Below are 23,718 nucleotides of genomic sequence, written 5' to 3'. Positions count from 1 at the left end.
CCGAATGCTCTTGCGTAAAACGCGTGCAGAGCATCTTGCACGTCTTCTTCTTAGGCCCCCCTCGCCGGTCCCCAGACCGACATGTGAGGGGGACCTGAAACCCTTAGAAGGTCAGGGCTTGGGTGAGATCCGCCTCCCTGGCCCCCGCTTGACGGCGGCGGGATTGTACATCTCTCACGCGCCCCGCCGCATCCTTCTGCGAGATGGTGCACTCGCAGAAGTCGAGCATCGCCTTCCACGACTCGTCGTCGCCGAGCATCGATGCCACAACACTCGGCAACGACAAGTCGTTTCCTATTTTTGCGACGAGGACACGGCGCCACACCTCAACGGTACCCCCACCCATACGGAGCAGGCGACGAGCATATGCTCTGCCATGCCCAAGTCGCAACCACAATGGTAGCACTCTGCCGTCGGGTCAGCTGTGATCCGGTGCAGGAACTCACCGAAACAACTATGGCCAGTGAGCACATGCGTGAGCCGGAAAGTGAGGCGTCCTCTGTCACGATTCACCCAATCCACAAGAATCGGGCGAATCGCCTCGACGATCCTACGACCAGCTGAAGGATCAGCCAGCCGTCTGGACCATGACTCCAGCACGGACCGCCGAGATTGGGTCTCCGCGCTCTGACCACACTGGAGCTGGGACGCGCCACGCCCCGGGCACGAAGGTCAGTCCGCCACTGATAGTCAGCGGCGAACGCCTCCGCTTCCAGAACCCAAGGCGGCGTACACACGCTGCCTCAAAGGAGATGGTGCGATAACCACGGATGACACTGACCGCGATGGTACGTTGCGGCCGTTGCAGCAGCTTCGCCACCCCCACGGCCAGGGACTGCAGACTGCACCGACCCCTGTGGAACACCGCGCACGACCGGGAACCGGTGCAGGATCCCACCGTGTCCGGTACACATGACCGATCTGTCCTCCAAGTAGGAACCCACCAGCCGGCGAAGATATGGGGGCACTCCGTGTCGTTCCAGCGCCCCCCCTTATCACGGACCAGGGCAGGGTGTTAAACGCATTGGTGATATCGAGGGAGACCCCTAAGCCACCCCACCGATCAATGACCGATAGTAGGTACGTGTGGCGGGGTTTGGGTACCTACGGGGCGCTGCTCCATTGATAAATTCCGGGAAACTCAGCTCGAAGCCCACCAACCACACCTTGTCCCTCTGCGCCCGCGGCGCGCCCCGACGCAACAACGACAAAAAACAGTGCTAAATTGTTATCGGAAGTGTGCGCATGCTTTTTTTCGTTGCAACAGTCGTTTGTTTAAGTTTTCCCTGACGCGATGGCTTATCAGTTCACATCACGGGAGTATGTAGCTATGCTTCGTGCGTACTTTTTGAGTGGAGAAAACGTGAGTGCAGCTGTACGTATGTACATGGAAGACACCCAAACGCTCGACAGCCAAATGTGCGAACCGTGGTAAATGCTTACCAGCGTTTACTAGATCACGGTTCATTCCACGCACGGTCACCTACGTACGTCAAGAACGAGGAAGACCGGCGTTGTCACAAAATCTGAAAAAAAAATTTGAAGAGGATCCCCGGCGGAGTACAAATGACTCTGATCGACGGTTTAACATCAGCCAGTCCTGTGCCTGGAAGATTATTAATAAGGCTGGATTACATCCATATCACTACAGGAAATCTCAAGAATTAACGCCCATGGACTTCTTTTTGTGGAGTGAAATTAAGAGACGTGTGCACAGAAGCGAGCGAATTAGGCTCGAATGATTAAAACAGCGCATACTGGACGCTATTCACGAAGTGAAAAGACAGAGAAGCGTACTTTTCTCGTTAAAAACAATTTAATGAAACGAGCCCGTCTGTGTATTAACAATAATTATAGTGGCGGACATTTCGAAGGACAATTGAAATACTTGTAAGTTTAGTAAATAATATTTATGTAAATAATTATTGTAAATAGCACCTGGTTCTAACTTCATAAATATGCCAAAATTTCTCTTTTCTTTTAGTGCAGCATACCTTATTTTATTGTAATATTTGTTTATTGTTTTCTAATCACATACGTATTTAATTAATTGTAAAAAGGTAATTTTGCCGGTCCTAAGCCCGGATGAATATGGAGGAGAGGTTAGAATTTAAAAAATTAAATAAAGTAGGTAACTACATCACATGTTCTTTTGTTTCATTTTATTGTCTAAGGCCATCTACGTCACAAGTGCGACAGTACGAATGCGAATGAGTAGGATGGAATACCATCAATGAAGTTCAATGAACTAATGAATGGATTGTAAAGTAATATGTCCATGATTTCAGTGAGTATTTTACAATAAACAAATGATAATAACTTTGCTATTTAAAGGTATTATGAGATTTTTCCGTCACATATATGATAATAATGTCTTCCCTAATATGTCCTTAAAATTTTTGTACTAGTTATAAAATAATGGTGTACATATATAGCACTATTCGTAGAAGGACGCAAGGGGATAACTCGAACTTTACAGGAGCGTAAAAAACAGTTTTGTTAAGAAATGTTAAATCATACATGAAAATGTTCTTAAGAGGCATCATGGATAATAATTTGAAATTAGTTACGTCTTTAATCCTCGTTATGATAATATATCATATAGTATAACAATCAAATAAATATATATTATTATAATATTATAAGTAAAGTAACCACTTTGTTGCTACGGTGTTCGGATTCGTAATTTTACTTACGTATTTCTTGCCAACACAATTTTATTTACCTAACATACATCTGTAACATATCTGTAAACTGCGATGCGATGAATTTTTGAAGTCGTCGTGACCTAACTAATAAGACGTCCGGTGCATTCGTGTTGAGCGATGCACCGGTGTTCGAATCCCACAGGCGGGTACCAATTTTTCTAATGAAATACGTACTCAACAAATGTTCACGATTGATTTCCACGGTGAAGGAGTAACATCGTGTAATAAAAATGAAACACGCAAAATTATAATTTGCGTAATTACTGGTGGTAGGACCTCTTGTGAGTCCGCACGGGTAGGTACCACCACCCTGCCTATTTAATATATATATATAATACAAATATAATAGTGTACAAAATTACAATTCCAATTGATTATAGTCGAATTTCGACTAATGCAGGACCTCTAGTCTTTATTAAAACTCACTGACATGTCAAGCATGCTCCTGACTCTCTTATTTTTCAGCAGCTCTGAATCGATAACAAGTGGCTTACGTTTTCTTTCATTAATATCCATAATTTTACTTCTGCAGTACAGTCTACAGCAGTATCGTATTCAACTTCGCCAAAGAATATTTAAAAATGGTACACAAACAAAATAACGTGCATGGCAAGACGTCGCGTTCAGGAAAATGATAGTTAACAGGGTAGCGGCATGCTAATGAGAACTGTTCAGCTCTGCTCATGTACCCCTCTCGCGCGCGATATATTTAAAAACAAGCAATAGAATTTGTTATACAAATCGTTGTTTAAATCAAATTTTGCAATAAGTAAGTAGTGTGGTTTTTTACAACTTGTATGCTAATATTTTTGTTTTTAATTATAATTACGTTACGAAATATTTTTAAAATATAGAGTATAAAATAAGGTATTTTCATATAAAATTTACGTATAAGAAACCAGCTTATAAGCCAGCTTTTTTTACTAGTGGTTGGACCTCTTGTGAGTCCGTCAGGTAGGTACCGCCACACTGCCTAATTCTGCCGTGAAGCAATAATGCGTTTCGGTTTGAAGGGCGAAGCAGCTGTTGTAACTATACTGAGACCTTAGAAATTATATCTCAAGGTGGGTGAGGCATTTACGTTGTAGATGTCTATGGTTTCCAGTAACCACTTAACACCAGGTGGGCTGTGAGCATGTCCAACCATATAAGCAACAAAATTAATATTACCTATGAATGATTCGCAAAACATCGCGTACATTCAAAAGACACGTAACTGAACTTGCGCACTTACATCTTTATCAAATATCGTGACAAAAGTGTGAAAGTTCATTTCTGCACTTCGATCAATAATACTACTAGATTCGCGATTAGCGCTTCAAAAACGGCCCGAAAAATAAGACCACAAATAAATTTGTGGTCTTATTTCAAATTAGTATGGTCCAATCATAGCCAACACTAAGACGTCAAAACGCTGCTATTATTGATCGAAGTTTCTGCACGTATATTTAATTAAATGGCGTATAAGTAATATTATAATAATAAGCTTTTATTGATAGGGAACATTTCAGAAATGATCAAATTTAACAAATGTAGATAGATATACGACAAAGGGAAGATCCTCCACCGAGCGGGTGATATTGCTCGGTAGACCGACGGTACGAATGTTTTTTTTTTTTTTTGTTATTGGAGGATTACTGGTGGCCCGGAGGCCTTTCCAGTTTCACCAGGACAGGTGGGCGAGCAAAGGCTCAGCCAGGAGGGGTGGGATTTGCTAACAGCTACCCGAGCGCCTCCGAAGGAGACCTAACAACTCAAGAGTAGCTGCTTCGCGAATGAATCTACTACCGGATCGGAATCGCGACCCGCTGAGAAGATCCGGCGAGAAACTCAGCGAGCTGATTCATGGGTTAGGTTGCACGGCGAACTCTTTGTCGAGTTCGACGAGTACGGTTACCGAGGTCCCTAAGCCTGCTCCTAGAGCTGAAGGCGTCTAGTGCAAAGGTTATTGGATCTGAGGGATCCGTAAGGACGTGTCTAGGGCGTCGACGGTGACTGGCTCCTGCATGATCAGGATTCGGGGAGTAGTCAGCGGCGGCTACGATAAGGCGATTATCATGACGCATAGCCTTATCGAAGTACCGTTCCGACGCTGACTTCATGTATTTCTGTATAGATTCGAGGCCCAGGTCGTCGTGTAGGTCAACGTTCCTCACGAACCACGGAGCTCCGACGGCTAACCTGCAAAAGCGGGATTGTAGAGATTGAAGGGTGTCTATGTGTGTGCGGGCCGCGTGAGCGAACACCACACTCGCGTAAGTCATGACGGGCCTTATGCAAGTTTTGTAAAGTGTCACCTTGTTCCGAAGGGACATTTTACTCCGCTTACAGATCATGGGGTAGAGTCTACCGAGAATAAACGCGGCACGGTCACGGACTGATTTTATATGTGGGCGGAATGTCATCGAGACATTTCTTGTTAGTTCGGTATATGATGGAGAGCTGTTCCCTAGGGGATATACTGTCTATCGACAGGATCGTGCTAACGATGCAGGCGCGGGTGGCGTCTTGCTCGCTGTTCGCGACACTTTCTCCTCACGCCGTATTACTAATATTGATGGTCTCACGGCGGCGCAGGAGGTTTTATTTGTATTAATAACTTATAAAAATATTAAGTTTCTCTGTTGTGTAGTATACTTACCGCCTAATTATAATAATATGGAGTATATACATGTGTTACAAACCATCGAAAATGCTATTTGTAAACTTGCACCGGTGGAAGTAGTTGTTATTGGTGATTTCAATTTAAATTCTGTGTCTACCTATGTACGCGAGCAATTCGAATATTTCTTAAATTTTTGTAAATTAACGCAATTTAATACTATTCCAAATCATCATGGAGGTATCTTGGATTTCGTTTTGAGTGGACTACACAGAGAGCGTGTCTGTGTTGTGAGGGGAATCGGTGCTCTCGTGCCGGAGGACTGCTATCATCCGACGCTTGAAGTATCCGTGCGATGGCCTAGCAGGCGGAGCTGTGTCGGCGCCGGCATGCCCTCCCTCCCTCTATCATCCGATCCAGCCTACGTACTGGATCGCGGCTTCCAATGGAATTTTCGTAAAGCTGATATTAATGTACTATATGCATCTTTTGCTGAGATTGATTGGAGTGACATTGTTTCTGAGACGGATGTCAACATCGCTCTTAATACATTTTATAACAAATTATACTCTATAATCGACTACTGTGTGCCGACCAAACGTTGTATAGTAACAAATCAAACCAATAAATACCCAACTTGGTTTACTTCCGAAATAATACAAAACTTAAGATTCAAACATTTTAACCACAAAAGGTACAAAGCTGAGGGAAAAGAAGTAAATTTAGAATTGTTTAAATATTATAGGAGTAGAATAAAATATCTGATGGAGACAGCGTATAAAAAATATTTGTTGAGTATAGAGAGAGACATCGGTGATAATCCAAAAATATTTTGGAAGTTTATTAAAGATAAGCGACAAAGTAGGCATAATTGTAATAAATATTATGATTACTTGGGAAAACCTGTGGAAGGACAATACGCGGCAGATGCATTTGCAACTTACTTCAGTTCAGTTTTCTTAGCCGATGAACCCAAATTAGATCCAAATGAGGCCCAGCATAGTGCAGCAATAACATCACAGTTTTGTTCCAGTGCTCGAGTAGCTTTATTGACTGTAGATAATTGCGACCTGCGCTGTGCTGTGAAGCGCATTAAGCCGTTCTCCCATCAGGTCCAGATCGTATCCCTTCCTTTTTGGCTAAGGATTGTATAAGTGTGCTTAGTGTACCACTACTACATATTTATAATCTCTCACTCCAAATGTCCACATATCCATCTACGTGGAAGCACACTAGAGTAACTCCGGTCTTCAAGGGTGGTGACCGCACAGATGTGAAAAACTATCGACCCATCGCAGTATTATCAGTATTTGCAAAGATATTTGAGTCCATTATTAATAAACATGTTAGTGCGCAGATCCGGAACCAATTGACTGACAGTCAACATGGTTTTCGAGCTGGTAGATCTACGACAACTAACCATATTAATTTCGTCAACTATGTTGCTGCTGAAATGGATGCAGGGAAACAAGTCGACGCTGTATACTTAGATTTTGAAAAAGCCTTCGACCGTGTCGATAATGACGTATTGTTGATGAAATTTGCTTCATTCGGATTTACCCCAAAACTCCTCAAATTATTTTCTTCTTATCTCTCTGATAGGTCTCAGCGTGTTGAGTTAGCGGGTTTCAAATCTAAAACTTATTTTACAAGATCAGGGGTCAGTCAGGGTAGTAACCTTGGTCCCACTCAGTTTTTAATCATGATAAATGATCTATCTTCTATTCTCAGTGAGAGGACCAAGTGTCTTATGTTTGCTGACGATCTTAAGCTGTACGTTGGGGTCGGGTGTGATGCTGAGCGCCATGCTTTGCAACGCGACATTACTCGGGTTGCAGAATGGGGAGAGCGTAACCGCTTGCATTTTAATACTAATAAATGCAAGGTCGTTGCTTACAGCCGGTCACGGTCGCCCGTGTTGTTTCCATACCATTTATCTGGAGTCATTTTGAATCATGTGGCAGTTATACGTGACCTGGGAGTTATTTTCGATTCCAAGCTAACGTTTAAAGATCACATACAAAATATATGTAAAAGGGGTAGTGGTCTGCTCGGGTTCATAATTCGTCAGACGCACGACTTTGTAGGCCATCGTGTGATTGTTATGCTGTACGATGCCTATTTGCGAAGTAGTCTTGAATATAACGCACTCGTGTGGGATCCTCGCGAAGCAGTTCAAAAGCTAATGCTGGAAAAACTACATAAAAAATTTTGCAGGTTCCTATTCAAGAAAATGTATGGATACTATCCGTTCTTGTATCCATCACTTTATGTGACTGGTATGGTCGGATTAGATACTCTTGAGCTCAGACGGAAGATGACTCTTGTGGTGCATTATTATCAGCTATTGCATAACAAAATTGATAACTCCACTGCACTGGAATCAGTGTCGTTATATGTGCCTGATGGCTACATGCGCGGATGTATGTGTGGAGGGGTGCGTCGCCAGCGGCAGCTTCTTAGTACTACGCACGCGCGTACGCAGCACACCGCTAACTCCCCGACGCATCGTGCTGTCTCGCTACTCAATGGCTTGCTAGCTTATGCTCCGGAAATGGATATATTCCATGATGGTTTGCAGCGATTTATTTTTGTTGTCAGGAATTACTTAAGCTAATTATTAATACCTTACAAATGTTTTGGTTTATACTGTTAATTTGTAAGTAGACTAATTAAATAAATAAATAAATAAATAAATAAATAAATCGATGCATCCAGGGTAACGCCCAGGTACTTGACCTTCCTGGCCCAGGGTATGGATTGACTAAAGAGAGTAATCGGGGGTGTGAGATTCCTCCTCCTAATACGGGAGGAAATCCGTGTGGAAGGTCCGAATGTTGTTGTTCGGAACTTGTATATATGCAAGCTTATCTTGAAAATGTCATGAGCGAGATTCAGTCATTTGTCAAATATCTTGTATAGTATGATGGCTACCGTCACAACACGTAAATTAACGTAATTAATTTACGTAATTAATAATCACGTAAATTAATAAGCGCGAATCATTAAAAAAAACATAGAATTTCGCTAAATTTGCGATATCTCCATCATTTTTTTGGAATATATTTTTCAGTTTTGTTGAGTATGTCTCATAATCCCCTTTAACAAATAGTGAAATAAAATATTTTTTGAAGCAACTAATTGCACTTGCGTCTTTCTTCCACTAACGGTGCGACATATACATTTATTGAATTTGTAAATAGATTGGCGAAATTATATTTCGATGGAACAGCAACTAACTTTAATTTGGTACGCAAGCAATTAACACAATTAGTAAAGTTAACATTTAATCAAACTATCGCATTAAAAATAATATGATCAATACATGTACATAATGTGTTTTATTACATGTTATTCAAAGCCTTGGTTCTCAAGATGGCGACAATGACGTTGTGTTTTGTATGGCCTCCGAGAACCAATTTCCACTATAAGGCGGGCTTTGTCATAGTAACTTCAAAGGCAGAGTTGGCGCTTTTAATAAATAAATACAAAACATACGATGTTTTCATACAATTAACGACCGGTGCTATGTGTATTTAACAATGTCTATTGTGAGTAGAAGGTGACCGGGTTTCACTAATATCAAAATAAATTTGAAGAATTTTATCAGAGAATACATTCAAAATTCATTTTCTTCATCGCATTCCTTAGCTTCCAACCGAATTTATAAAAAAGAAAACATTGCGTAAACACCGGAGTAAACTTTGTGGCTCTTCAATCCATTTCTCACCTTGTTTTACGTTTATTTATCTATAAGAAAAGAAGAAAGGTTCTAGGTATCAATCTAAATTTTTATTTGGTTTCAACTTTCTTGTTGAAGTATTACTAATGGAAAATAATGTATGCAATTAGTATTTCAGTCGATCTTTCGGGATTCGTATAATAGAATTCTTTAAAAATAATTTTACGAGCGACTCCGCACACACCCAAATACTGATAAGTATACGAAACGCTAGAAATAAAATTCTTACAATGAAATAAGCGAGATTAAACTGTAAAATTAGATTTAATTGTGTATAAAAAAAATTTTAACTCCGCGGCAGGTATTTAAATGGATCTCATTTCGATTTTCAAATTTAAAAAAGGTCTCGCTGTTGCAAGCGTCGTGAACGGGTCGACTGAAAACTTTAAGCAGGATGCTTGTAGCAGATAAATCTATCTACCCTCTGTCTAATGGGTTTTATGGGTACTATACCACTAGAAATTGATGACCCACCCCGACAGTATACACTTAGGGTCCGTTCACACCGACCGGCTCGGAGAGAAGAGCAGATTTTTATCACGTTGGAAACAGAGTTTTGAGTCAGTGTAGTAATATCATAACTGGTGGTAGGACCTCTTGTGAGTCCGCGCGGGTGGGTACCACCGCCCTGCCTGTTTCTGCCGTGAAGCAGTAATGCGTTTCGGTGTGAAGGGTGGGGCAGCCGTTGTAACTATACTGAGATTTTATATATCTTAAAGTGGGTGGCGCATCTACGTTGTAGATGTCTATGGGCTCCAGTAACCACTTAACACCAGGTGGGCTGTGAGCTCGTCCATCCATCTAAGCAATAAATAATAAAAAGTAAAGTTTGTTTATGCGTGTGCACTTTTTTTGTCATTAATAATGCTTGAACGCGCTGCGTGTGAAATATTATGAGGAGCCAAGCGGCACCGATTGCGCGCTCTTTCTCGCTCGCGTAGCCGATCGACTTTCAGATCTCTTCCGGCCGGCCTATGTGAGAAGAAATAAATATAGTTTAAAAAAACTAACAGAATGCGCTTTTATACAAAATCCAACTAAAAAATAGAAAATAAGTTTTATTAATTTGTTATTTTTTTTTAACTATAATTTATTTTTCATTTTTTAGTTGAATTTTAAGTTTTTCAATATTTTTTTCAATATTTAATTGTCATCGGTCCTTAATAAGTATACAAAATTTCGAGTTAATCCGACGTTTTGTAGGGGGTTAAAATCATAGTCAAAGTTTCCGTTACATACTAACATACATACGTCTGAAGCTAATAAAAGCGTATTAAAGAGAGGGCCCACGCTCTCCGAGCGGTCTGTGTGAACGGACCCTTACGTACCAACAGTTTTTTTCCGGACACTTTGAGAGCGTATTGTTTTTTACTAAACTAAAAGCAGGATTCTATTCGCTTGATAATGGGGCGACGGCTGCAGGTTATCAACTGAGAAAATATAGGTATTTCCGAACTCATATCAACTGGAAATCGTGGTAATGGTGGTGGTAGGACCTCTTGTGAGTCCGCGCGGGTAGGCACCACCGCCCTGCCTATTTCTGCCGTGAAGCAGTAATGCGTTTCGGTCTGAAGGGTAGGGCAGCCGTTGTAACTATACTGAGATCTTAGAACTGATATCTCGAGGTGGGTGGCGCATTTACGTTGTGGATGTCTATGGGCTCCAGTAACCACTTAACACCAGGTGGGCTGTGAGCTCGTCCACCCATCTAAGCAATAAAAAAAAAATTACTAGTGTATTTAAATAATTTATCGTTGGAGGTGAAACTTAAACGTTTTGACATTAAACAACCACGTAAACTCAGTCATGTTATTTTTATTACCTAGCTAACTCACGAGTAGGCTATAATTGCTTACTTACACAGCTTACATCGGAGAAGATTTTCTTCACAGCGTGAATTATATACACTTGATGCCAAAGCTGAATCGCAATTCGATTCTTTACCAGCTTATCCATCCTTTAAAAGAACAAAGATTTGCAGATCTCAGAGCTCAAGAGTTGTACATTATCAGAAAGTAGGGAAAAGTGGAGATCTGATTACTGGTGGTAGGACCTCTTGTGAGTCCGCGCGGGTGGGTACCACCACCCTGCCTATTTCTGCCGTGAAGCAATAATGCGTTTCGGCTTGAAGGGTGGGGCTGCCGTTGTAACTATACTTGAGACCTTAGAACTTATATCTCAAGATGGGTGGCGCATTTACGTTGTGGATGGGCTCCAGTGACCACTTAACACCAGGTGGGCTGTGAGATCGTCCACCCATCTAAGCAATAAGAAAAAAAAAACTCTCGTCTCGTAACTTAAATTATTTATTTTAACAGGTTCCTATAGAGGCGGCCCATCTATACGATGCGGTCACGCTATGGGCACGCGCCACCACAGCAGCTATGAGGGCAGGCCTATCCCACACTGACGGAGCTACCATCATGAAGTTACTGCGACCTACCACTTATCGTTCAGTGCAGGGGTTTGATGTGAGTACATGGAAAAGTAATAGCTTGTAGAATATCATCGCTATCTGTTCCCATGGGTGACGAACGGGGCAACAGAAAAATTTACCGGATAGTGGGCAGCAACATTCTCCAAGTGCTTTTAACATACAGCATTTGCCATTTACGGTAGGAAGTATTGCGAGTTCACATGACTCAGTACCAACATTCTGCCGGTTTTTATGTGAAGAGTTTGGATAACGGCACAGCCATTATATGATGTAATTGAGATTGTGACAGACTTTTAGACCGGTAAATAATGATATTGACCTTGTAAAATCAATTAGCTTCTGTCGCCACCCAATGCTTTAGGACCGTGAGAATATTGACAGCAAGAAAATTGGTTATCTTAAAGGTTAGCATGGACTCCGCCGGCGATGCAGAAGGGAATTATACCGTCATCGGTCTTGTGGAGGATTCCACTGCTCTCGCGGGCTGGAGCGCGCAGCCCGTTGCCACGTTCAGATATGTGAACAGTACTGACGTATTACCCGTAAGTACAATTGTCGTCGTGGCCTAAACGACAAGACACCTGGTGCATTCGTGTCGAGCGATGCGATTCTTCTCAAATTTTTCGAGCAGGTACCAATATGAAATACGTCCTTAACACAATTTCACGAAAACCCGCAAATCTGTAGGCTCGCACGGCTCGGTACCGCCGTCTTGCCTATTTCTACTGCGAAACTTCACTTGGATCTCATATCTGACGACGGTGGCATTCGCATCGTGATTTTATTTTTTAGGAACTAGTTGGAGCGTCGAACATAGTCTGGATAGGAGGCAGCCCCCCACTCGCCGAGCCCCCCTGTGGCTTCGACGGCAAGAAGTGCTCTCTACCCCACGACCCGGTATTCATCACAGCTGCCAGCGCTGCAGCTTGTGCAGCACTCCTCGCAGCGGCTCTGCTTATACGACATTACAGATACGAGCAGAAGCTCGCATCGGTGCTGTGGAGGATTGAGGCCAAAGATTTAACGTTTATTTCAACACAGAATGGACACATTGCCAAGGTTTGTATTGCTTAGTTGACTTAAAAACTGCAGATCGTCAAGTACCACATACCCCGCGTGTCCCGTAGGCGTGGACACCTCGTACAAGGTTTGGCCCTCTGCCCAAAAAAATTGGGCAGTTTCACTGTCGGCCTATTTGGTGTTAGGTGGTAACCAAAATCCATGCAAATGTCGCAGCAAAGTAAGTCGGCTAACTTGTATGTACTGGCCATGCTATTATCATATAATGTTATATGGGGAAGTATTAGGCAAGCTATCATTGTCCGGTTTCCTCTAGTCTCATCAAGGAGTGGAAGCAGGACGGTCTCACACAACGATAGCTGTGTATCGCGCCAACATCGTTGCCGTCAAACGACTGCAGAGAAAGAGTATAGACGTCACAAGAGCCATCAAGAAGGAGTTGCAACAGGTAACACAAACAAGTTATGATAGAGGAAGTTTCTAAACTCGATACCAAGAGTGAAGTGCTTGTTTTTTTTTATTGATTAGATGGTCGGACGAGCTCACAGCCCACCTGTTTTTAAGTGCTTACTGGAGTCCATAGACATCTACAACGCACATGCGCCACCGACCTTGAGATATAAGTTCTAAGTTCTCAGTATAGTTACAACGGCTACCCCACCCTTCAAACCGAAGCGCATTACTGCTTCACGGCAGAAATAGGCAGGCAGAATTTTTTTTTCATAAAAAAAAATGTTTTTGTTTTTTTATGATACAGCATTAAAAACTACATACAATCCTAAATATTTACCTTTCTATGAAATAGGCAAATGTTCCAACTTCAACAAAACTCGCACTAAGCACACTGAACAGTGTGCATAGTGCGAGTTTTTTTGCGAGCCAGTTTGCTCAAATTTGTATGCAATTGGAACAGCGCCCCTAGCGGCAAACGTACCCGGTGTTATTTTGTGAGTGCGAGTTCATATTAACGTTGTGATCTCGTAACCGATTAATTTTACCGAAATGAGTACCACGAATGACATTTGTGCGAGTGCGTGTTACAAATTAGTGGATTTTAACGTTTCGATCGAGTATTTCTCTAGTAATTCTATTTTTCCAACTAGAGAGGCAAAAGTATCATGCCATAGAGCCTAATCTTTTTTTATGAAAAATGATAATACGGATTGAAATGGATTTGATTAATTTGAAACATTAATCAATTAGCATGGAATGAAATGAAATGAGATCAGATAATATGGGATAAAATATAATCACAGTAAAATGCTGATTATTTACTGAGATTTTTTCAGTGGACTTTTTCGAAGACTTCGCGAAGCTACGTCCAGCGGTTTTGTTTAATTTTTTTACATTTTTGAACTTTCACAGATACTAAACAGTTAATAAACCAATGTTATTTTTTTATTGCATAGCATCCATATATTACACCGGCCGACATCATTTTCCTTGTTCAAGTTCTGATTACTTTTTTCCACTAATTTGGTAGTGCTGATCACGAAATTATACCTCATTTTATCGTATCACATCAGGTTTTAAAAAAAATTAAGACATTGGCTATTTTAAATTTTTTGATTAAAACAAATTAAATTTTAGATTTTGGCGCTCTTTTCTCGAATCGTGCGACCTCTCGTGAGGAAATATATTAGTTGCAACAACGACACACCCATTCGAAACAGGTTACATGCAAATAAACCTCTACAGTTACTTTGTTCATAAACTTTTTACTGAAATTAGTGTGTTTATTTTTTAAAAAAACTTACGTTACGTACTTATATATTTTTTTTAATATTTTTTTACTTATATACAAAATTTCCATGCTTCTTGTGCGTGTGGGACAGTATAGCACGAGACAAGCACTACGTTAAAAAATAATGGAATCCTCGTAAAAATCTCAAAGTAGAAACAAAAAACGTTATACAAAAAAAAATTATTAGTCCTGAAAAAATTTTACTACCTCCGCTTCATATCAAACTCGGTATGATGAAACAGTTTGTTAAAGCATTGGATAAAAACAATGCTAGTTTTGAATACCTGTGTAAAAAATTCCAAGATTATCTGATGCAAAAATTAAAGGAGTGTTCGATGGACCGCAAATCAGATCTTTGATGGCTGATGAAAAATTTTATGCCACAATGAATAACACTGAATCAGATGCTTGGCTGGCGTTCAGAGATGTTGTCAACAATTTTCTAGGAAATAATAAACATCCCGACTATAAAAATAAGGTTGCAAACTTATTGGATAAGTATCAAAAATTGGGGTGTAATATGAGCATAAAACTCCACTTTCTAGATTCACATGTGGACTTTTTTCCTGATAATCTTGGTTGATTACAGTAAAGAGCAGGGAGAAAAGTTTCATCAGGACATAAAAACTATGGAGACAAGGTACCAAGGTCGATGGAATGTGAATATGATGGCTGATTACTGCTGGTCACTGACACGTGATATTACTGAAGATACTCACAAAAAAACTCACAAAAAAACTACACCCAGACGTAATTTTGTCACGAAACGTAAAAGATGTCACTCTAAATAGTCCTGCAGCATTGTTTAGACTCATTGTTTTCTTTGTAAATGTTCAAATATATGTTTTTGTAATATGATTATTGATTTTTTCGTTAAATTTTGAAAAAAAATGCTTTTTCCTTCTTATAAAAAAATCTGATGTGATAGGGCAAATATGTAGGTGTTTTTGTGTTTAAAATAGTATAAATTGGTGATATTTGTGGCTCAAATACAAACAACTTTCAAAAAATTTTCATTTGTCGGCCGGTGTTATGTAAGTAAAAAAAAAAATTAAAAAAAAAGTCTAAGGTCTCAGTATAGTTACAACGGTTGTCCCACCCTTCAAACCGAAACGCATTACTGCTTCACGGCAAAAATAGGCAGGGTGGTGATACCTACCCATGCGGACTCACAAGACGTCCTACCACCAGTAATTACGCAAATTAATTTTGCGGTTTTGATTTTTATTACATGATGCTATTCCTTTACAGTGAAAGTCAATCGTAAAAATTTGATAAGTACGTATTTCATTAGAAAAATTGATACCCGCCGGCGGGATTAGAACACCGGTGCATCGCAAGTTACGAATACACCGGACGCCTTAACCTTTAGGCCAGGACGATCTCAAAATTACACTTATACACAAAGAAATATTAAATACGCATTAACTAAGAAACATTAAATAGACAAAATAAAACAATTCACACAATTTAGCTCCTCGCGGTCCCTCCAAAATGTCTTTTCATCTTTTTTTCCTAGTTGTTCAATTGTAAATAAATAAATCAAAATCAAATCGAGTTTACGTTCTATACGGTGAAAAATGAAGAATTGTGAGTGTGAGTTGAGATATGCTACTCGATTCGCAGGGCGTTTATTCACCGAGAGCAGCAATAATATTATTTCTCGTATATTGGTAGCACGTGGTGTTTTGGCATTAGACCGTCTAAATGAAATACAATGCATTTTAACAGTATTTTAATGGGAACCAACTACTTTCAAAATTATTCGGGTAATGTCACGTGTTCAATACTATTTTGTACCTTTAGAATTAAAGTGGCTCAACCCAAAATTCTTATTTTCTGGTAAACTTCAATATTGTAATACAATAATTGTATTTTTTTAGTTTTTCGGTTTAAACACTTTAAGACATGCCATTTTATTTGAAAAAGGCAGAAAGAGTACTTTGTCCTTTTCTAGACTAAAAGAGACTGTTTAATTTTATAAGCTGATAGAATAATATAGAATAGAATAATAGGATACCATCTAATCGTCACATTGGAAAAAGGTATGGCTTTATCATTTTATCATTTAAATTATTTTTTATTGCACTTATAAAACTAATTTAATTTACAATAATAATATGTAACTATATCTATACTAATCCGTACTTGTCAAAATCCTCATAAATTGTCAATATTCTTAATAAAATTCCTATTAATAATATACAAGTGAAAAGGTTGAGCTGCTTGCCAGAAATTATACAATAGTGCTTTGTTTTTTTGTTGTTTCCTTGTAGGCTGCCTGTAATAATCTAAATCTGTGTGAAAGGCAATAAATGATTTTATTATTATCTACTAATGGTAGTCCAGTGGTCGAAATTAGACCATAATTTATTTAAATTTTAAGTTTGAACATTATTATAGTTCTATTGTCACATTTCTATTATCATCATTTCTATAATAATCATTGCTCTATGTCACTAAGGCTACATTATAGAAAAATAATATTAAAGACAAAAAATATTAATCTATTCTCAATTTGACCACAGATTGATAAATCAATAAACAAAAAAAGTATAAATGCATGTGTGTGTGTGTGTGTCAAATATATGGTATTGTGTGTAAAGTTTTTTTATTGATTTAGTTTATTATTTTATTGTTTATGCACAATTAAAAAAAAGATATTAGCAATCTGCGCTACTTCTCTATATTTTCTATAAGTGTGGGAAATTTCATACTTCTCCGTCCGCGCAATTTTCGTAAAAAGGGGTACAACATTTTTGCTTCACGTATTATTTAAAATGTAGGTTCTTAATAATAATACATAAGTGTTTTGAAATATAAAACTAATCTTAAATTTTTTAGTTATACCACTTCCATTCTAAGGGTGCTATTTCGTAAACAAACTTTGCCGTAATGGCGTAACCTTTAAAATACACGACAACTGCCCAGCATAAACATAATTTTTTAGTAACTTTAATAGAAATATTAGAATTAGAAGTTTATTATAGAATTTATTTAATTGTAATTACATATTTAGACATAGGTACTTAACATAATTAATCTTGGAATAGGTAATTATTTCAGCTTTTTTTTAATTAAAGAAATTATGTTTTATATTATAGGTTTAATTAATCATTTACCCGTTGAACGTTTATAAAATGATTGTATTTACGGTAATAGTGTTGATGATCTTCATTAGGTGGCCCAAATATACTTAAATTATTACGAGCATCCATCCTTATTTATAAATGTGTAAAGAAGCAAAATTATTATTACATTGTTCAAATTTCTATATAATTTATAAATACATATCTGTACGTATGTAGTGTAAATATGTGTGTGTGTGTGTGTGTGTGCGTGCGTGTGTGTGTATGTGCGCGTGTGTTTGTGTGTGTATATTTCATATATATTTCAATAGATAGGTACACAGTGTGCAATTCATTTCGAAATTATTCTTGCCCATCTAATGGTTGTCTGGAAGAGATCACTCTTAGCGATAAGACCAAGAATTGTACTCTTTTTTATTTTTTGCAATATTTATTCATTTTGTGTACCTACAATAAAGAATACTCTATCTCACTCTCTCTCTCTCTCATCAAACAACTCTCTAAAAAAAGCAATGATTTAATAAGAATTAAATGAAAAAGCAAAGAATTAATATGTATTTACAACTAGCTAGACGTCTATAAAATTTACTAACCGAAAAAATATATGTGTATAAACCATTAGAATAGATAAAACCTTAAAAAACAACATTATTATTAAAAAGGAAAGAAAAAAATCTTGATATTGTATTGGTTTCACGGCAAATTTTTTAGTGACTACTTAACTTGCTTGAAAGTGAAGAAATACTCTCAAAATCCATTAATTTGCAACTCGCACTCGCACATACAATAATCGAGAGGCTCACTTCGGTAAAGCTATTCGATACATGAGACAGCAACATAAACAAACCTTCTCTCTCCCACAAAATGAGATTCATAAGCTTACCACTAGGTGGCACTGATACAACCTCACACAAATTAAACATAACATTAACATCGACTGAGTAATTAAAAAAACTCGCACTAAGCACAGGTACATTACCCATTACCCGACTAATTATATATTATATCGTTAGAAAGCTTGGCATTTCAATTAAACGCCTTAAAAAAAACCTTGCGTGCTACCAATATAAAAGAAAAAAATATCGCTTCTCAAGATGAATAAACGTCCTGCAAATCGAGTAACTCGCACTCAGAGCTCCGCACGATTTTTGAAACTCGCACTAAGCCTACAGTAGGCTTAGTGCTCGATGCGAATCGAATGACTCGCATCGAGTGTACGCTCTTCACCGTGAAACGTGCGGAGCTCTGAGTGCGAGTTACTCGATTTGCAGGACGTTTATTCATCTTGAGAAGCGATATTTTTTTCTTTTATATTGGTAGCACGCAAGGTTTTTTTTAAGGCGTTTAATTGAAATGCCAAGCTTTCTAACGATATTTATAATTAGTCGGGTAATGGGTAATGTACCTGTGCTTAGTACGAGTTTTTTTAATTACTCAGTCGATGTTAATGTTATGTTTAATTTGTGTGAGTTTGTATCAGTGCCACCTAGTGGTAAGCTTATGAATCTCATTTTGTGGGAGAGAGAAGGTTTGTTTATGTTCCTGTCTCATGTATCGAATAGCTTTACCGAAGTGAGGCTCTCGATTATTGTATGTGCGAGTGCGAGTTGCAAATTAATGGATTTTGAGAGTATTTCTTCACTTTCAAGCAAGTTAAGTAGTCACTAAAAATTTTGCCGTGAAATCAATACAATATCAAGATTTTTTCTTTCGTTTTTAATAATAATGTTGTTTTTTAAGGTTTTATCTATTCTAATGGTTTATACACATATATTTTTTCGGTTAGAAAATTTTATAGACGTCTAGCTAGTTGTAAATACATATTAATTCTTTGCTTTTTCATTTAATTCTTATTAAATCATTGCTTTTTTTTAAAGAGTTGTTTGATGAGAGAGAGAGAGCGAGATAGAGTTGTTTTTTTTTTATTGCTTAGATGGATGGACGAGCTCACAGCCCACCTGATGTTAAGTGGTTACTGGAGCCCATAGACATCTACAACGTAAATGCGCCACCCACCTCGAGATATAAGTTCTAAGGTCTCAGTATAGTTACAACGGCTACCCCACCCTTCGAACCGAAACGCACTATTGCTTCACGGCGGAAATAGGCGGGGTGGTGGTACCTACCCGTGTGGACTCCCAAGAGGTCCTACCACCAGTGAAAGAGTATTCTTTATTGTACACAAAATGAATAAATATTGTGAAACATTTTTTCTTGGTCTTATCGCTAAGAGTGATCTCTTCCAGACAACCATTAGATGGGCAAGAATAATTTCGAAATGAATTGCACACTGTGTATCTATCTATTATAGAAATATATACACACACGCACATACACACGCGCACACACACACACACACGCGCGCAATATACATATTTACAGGTACATACGTACAGATTTATATTTATAAATTATATAGACATTTGAACAATGTAATAATAATTTTGCTTCTGTACACATTTATAAATAAGGATGGATGCTCGTAATAATTTTAGTATATTTGGGCCACCTAATGAAGATCATCAACACTATTACCGTAAATACAATCATTTTATAAACGTTCAACGGGTAAAAGATTAAACCTATGTAAAACATAATTTCTTTAATTAAAAAAAGCTGCAATAATTACCTATTCCAAGATTAATTATGTTAAGTATGTCTAAATATGTAATTACAATTAAATAAATTCTATAATAAACTTCTAATTCTAATACTTCTATTAAAGTTACTAAAAAAATATGTTTATGCTGGGCAGTTTTCGTGTATTTTAAAGGTTACGCCATTACGGCAAAGTTTGTTTACGAAATTGCACCCTTAGAATGGAAGTGGTATAACTAAAAAATTTAAGATTAGTTTTATATTTCAAAACACTTATGTATTATTATTAAGAACCTACATTTTAAGTAGGTAATACGTGCAGCAAAAATGTTGGACTCCTTTTTACGAAAATTGCGCGGACGGAGAAGTATGAAATTTCCCACACTCATAGAGAATATAGAGAAGTAGTGCAGATTGCTAATTTTTTTTTTTTAATTGTGCATAAACAATAAAAACATAAACTAAATGAATAAAAAAACCTTACACACATTACCATGTATTTGACACACACACACACACATGCATTTATACTTTTTTTTGTTTATTGATTTATCAATCTGTGGTCAAATTGAGAATAGATTAATATTTTTTGTCTTTAATATTATTTTTCTATAATGTAACCTTGGCGACATAGAGCAATGATTATTATAGAAATGATGATAATAGAAAGGTGACAATAGAACTATAATAATGTTCAAACTTAAAATTTAAATAAATTATGGTCAAATTTCGACCACTGGACTACCATTAGTAGATAATAATAAAATAATTTATTGCCTTTCACACAGATTTAGATTATTACAGGCAGCCTACAAGGAAACAACAAAAAAACAAAACACTATTATATCATTTCTGGCAAGCAGCTCAACATTTGCACTTGTATATTATTAATAGGAATTTTATTAAGAATATTGACAATTTATGAGGATTTTGACAAGTACGGATTAGTTATAGATATATGTAGTTACATATTGTAAATTAAATTAGTTTTATAAGTGCAATAAAAAATAATTTAAATGATAAAATGATAAAGCCATACCTTTTTCCAATGTGACGATTAGAGGGTATCCTATTATTCTTTTCTATATTATTCTATCAGCTTATAAAATTAAACAGTCTCTTTTAGTCTAGAAAAGGACAAAGTACTCTTTCTGTCTTTTTCAAATAAAATGGCATGCCTTAAAGTGTTTAAACCGAAAAACTAAAAAAATACAATTATTGTATTAAAATATTGAAGTTTACCAGAAACTAAGAATTTTGGGTTGAGCCACTTTAATTCTAAAGGTACAAAATAGTATTGAACACGTGACATTACCCGAATAATTTTGAAAGTAGTTGGTTCCCATTAAAATGCTGTTAAAATGCGTTGTATTTCATTTAGACGGTCTAATGCCAAAACATCACGTGCTACCAATATACGAGAAATAATATTATTGCTGCTCTCGGTGAATAAACGCCCTGCGAAGCGAGTAGCATATCTCAACTCACACTCACAATTCTTCATTTTTCACCGTATAGAACGTAAACTCGATTTTATTTTGATTTATTCATTTACAATTGAACAACTAGGAAAAAAAGATGAAAAGATATTTTGGAGGGACCGCGAGGAGCTAAATTGTGTGAATTGTTTTATTTTGTCTATTTAATGTTTCTTAGTTAATGCGTATTTAATATTTCTTCGTGTATAAGTGTAATTTTGAGACCGTCCTGGCCTAAAGGTTAAGGCGTCCGGTGTATTCGTATCTTGCAATGCACCGGTGTTCTAATCCCGCCGGCGGGTATCAATTTTTCTAATGAAATACGTACTTATCAAATGTTTACGATTGACTTTCACTGTAAAGGAATAGCATCATGTAATAAAAATCAAACCCGCAAAATTAATTTTTGTAATTACTGGTGGTAGGACGTCTTGTGAGTCCGCACGGGTAGGTATCACCACCCTGCCTATTTTTGCCGTGAAGCAGTAATGCGTTTCGGTTTGAAGGGTGGGACAACCGTTGTAACTATACTGAGACCTTAGAACTAATATCTCAAGGTGGGAGGCGGCATTTGCGTTGTAGATGTCTATGGGCTCCGGTAACCACTTAAGATTAGGTGGGCCGGGAGCTCGTCCACCCATCTGTGCAATAACAAAGTAACGTGGGTTTATTAACTGCTTAGTATCTGTGAAAGTGCGAAAATTTAAAAAAATTAAACAAAACCGCTGGACGTAGCTTCTCGAAGTCTTCGAAAAGGTCCACTGAAAAAAATCTCAGTATATAATCAGCATTTTGCAGAGATTATATTTTATCCCATATTATCTGATCTCATTTCATTTCATTCCATGCCAATTGATTAATGCTTCAAATTAATCAAATCCATTTCACTCCATATTATCATTTTTCATAAAAAAAGATTAGGCTCTATGGCATGATATTTTTGCCTCTCTAGTTGGAAAAATAAAACTACTAAAGAAATACTCGATCGAAACGTTAAAATCCACTAATTTGTAACACGCACTCGCACAAATGTCATTCGTAGTACTCATTTCGGTAAAATTACTCGGTTACGAGATCACAACGTTAATATGAACTCGCACTCACAAAATAACACCGAGTACGTTTGCCGCTAGGGGCGCTGCACAGTGGGTCGATTCTATGATTTTAATGACTTAGGGACCAACTTTGTTTTTTTATAATTTTTTTTATGTAGATAGATAGAGCTCGTTAATCTCAATAATAATTGTTTTGGGCAAAAATTACAAAAACTTTATAGTTTGGTCAGAAAAATGTGTTTTGTGATTTTTTTGTATGGAGCGGGTCACATTAAATTAAATTCCTGCTAAGTACCGCAAGGTCCCGCTTTGAAACTTTATTTTCCTTATACCTTGTCTAGTCTACTATCATTTGATGCTATGAACATGTGCATAAAGTTGCAACTCTGCCAAATAAATGGATCGAAAAAAATTAATAAATACATAGAATAAAAACCTTTATATTTTTTTTCGTAAGTGCTTTTAAGTTAAATTTGATATGGATTAGTAAGTAAAAGCACGTAATGATACCCATAATTACATAATACCTAACAACAATACATTTAGTAGGTCTCTAATTATGCAATCTCTCTAAATATTATATATTTTGTTTCACCTTTCGATCTTTGGGTCAGAAGACGAAAGAAGATTGTGTAAAATATCCTCATTAGTCGACGTTCTACTTCTCATTCTTGAATAACATCTCTCTGTATATTTCCGAAAATCTTTATTGCGAGCTTCCGCTGCCTCTTCCGAGAGTTTACCTATACGAATGGCACCAAAGTTCTTCATTATTATATATCACTGCCATGTGCCAACAATTTATGGATACTGGAAGGCATATATAATACCAGGGATATACATTAACATACAATTCTGCAGTATATCTAAAAAAATCCGAAATATTGGAAACGCGCTCTCCAGATGCAACAGAGTGAAGAATCACGTGAAGCCTCTCTATTAAATCTTTACGTATTCCTGTTATACGGACTGTTTCTTCTGCATCCCTGAAAAATCTTCTGGCAGTATTGCCATCATTGGTTGTTCCTACTCCTTGCTTGACAACATCTATAAGTCAAATTCAAATTCAAATTCAAAATCATTTATTTCAACTTGGATGTCATCAAAAACACACTTGTTGAATGTCAAAATGTAAAAGAAAATGTTAACTCTACCAGTAAAGTTAGTTAAGTAAACCGCATTCCTTTTTAAACGCTTGCTGTATAGCGCTCTTTCTGATTGATATTTTTTCTTTGTCATCCCCCC

The 23,718-nt window shown here is 37.7% G+C and overlaps 1 protein-coding gene across 1 annotated transcript in view; it reads left to right on the top strand.

Moving 5' to 3' along the window:
• LOC114241295 (guanylate cyclase 32E) overlaps window positions 1-23,718 on the top strand; it is an 80,601-nt gene that overhangs the window by 14,171 nt on the left and 42,712 nt on the right. The window contains exons 4-7 of the mRNA XM_089734191.1: window positions 11,371-11,523; window positions 11,894-12,031; window positions 12,282-12,548; window positions 12,826-12,957. Coding sequence (XP_089590317.1) covers window positions 11,371-11,523; window positions 11,894-12,031; window positions 12,282-12,548; window positions 12,826-12,957 — 690 coding nt within the window. The remainder of the gene's footprint in view (window positions 1-11,370; window positions 11,524-11,893; window positions 12,032-12,281; window positions 12,549-12,825; window positions 12,958-23,718) is intronic.

This window comes from Bombyx mandarina, chromosome 17 (genome assembly GCF_030267445.1).
Source record: "Bombyx mandarina strain Sakado chromosome 17, ASM3026744v2".
Lineage (NCBI taxonomy): Eukaryota > Metazoa > Arthropoda > Insecta > Lepidoptera > Bombycidae > Bombyx > Bombyx mandarina.
The sequence above is the reverse complement of the archived record's forward strand: the minus strand, read 5'-3'. Positions and strand labels throughout refer to the sequence as shown.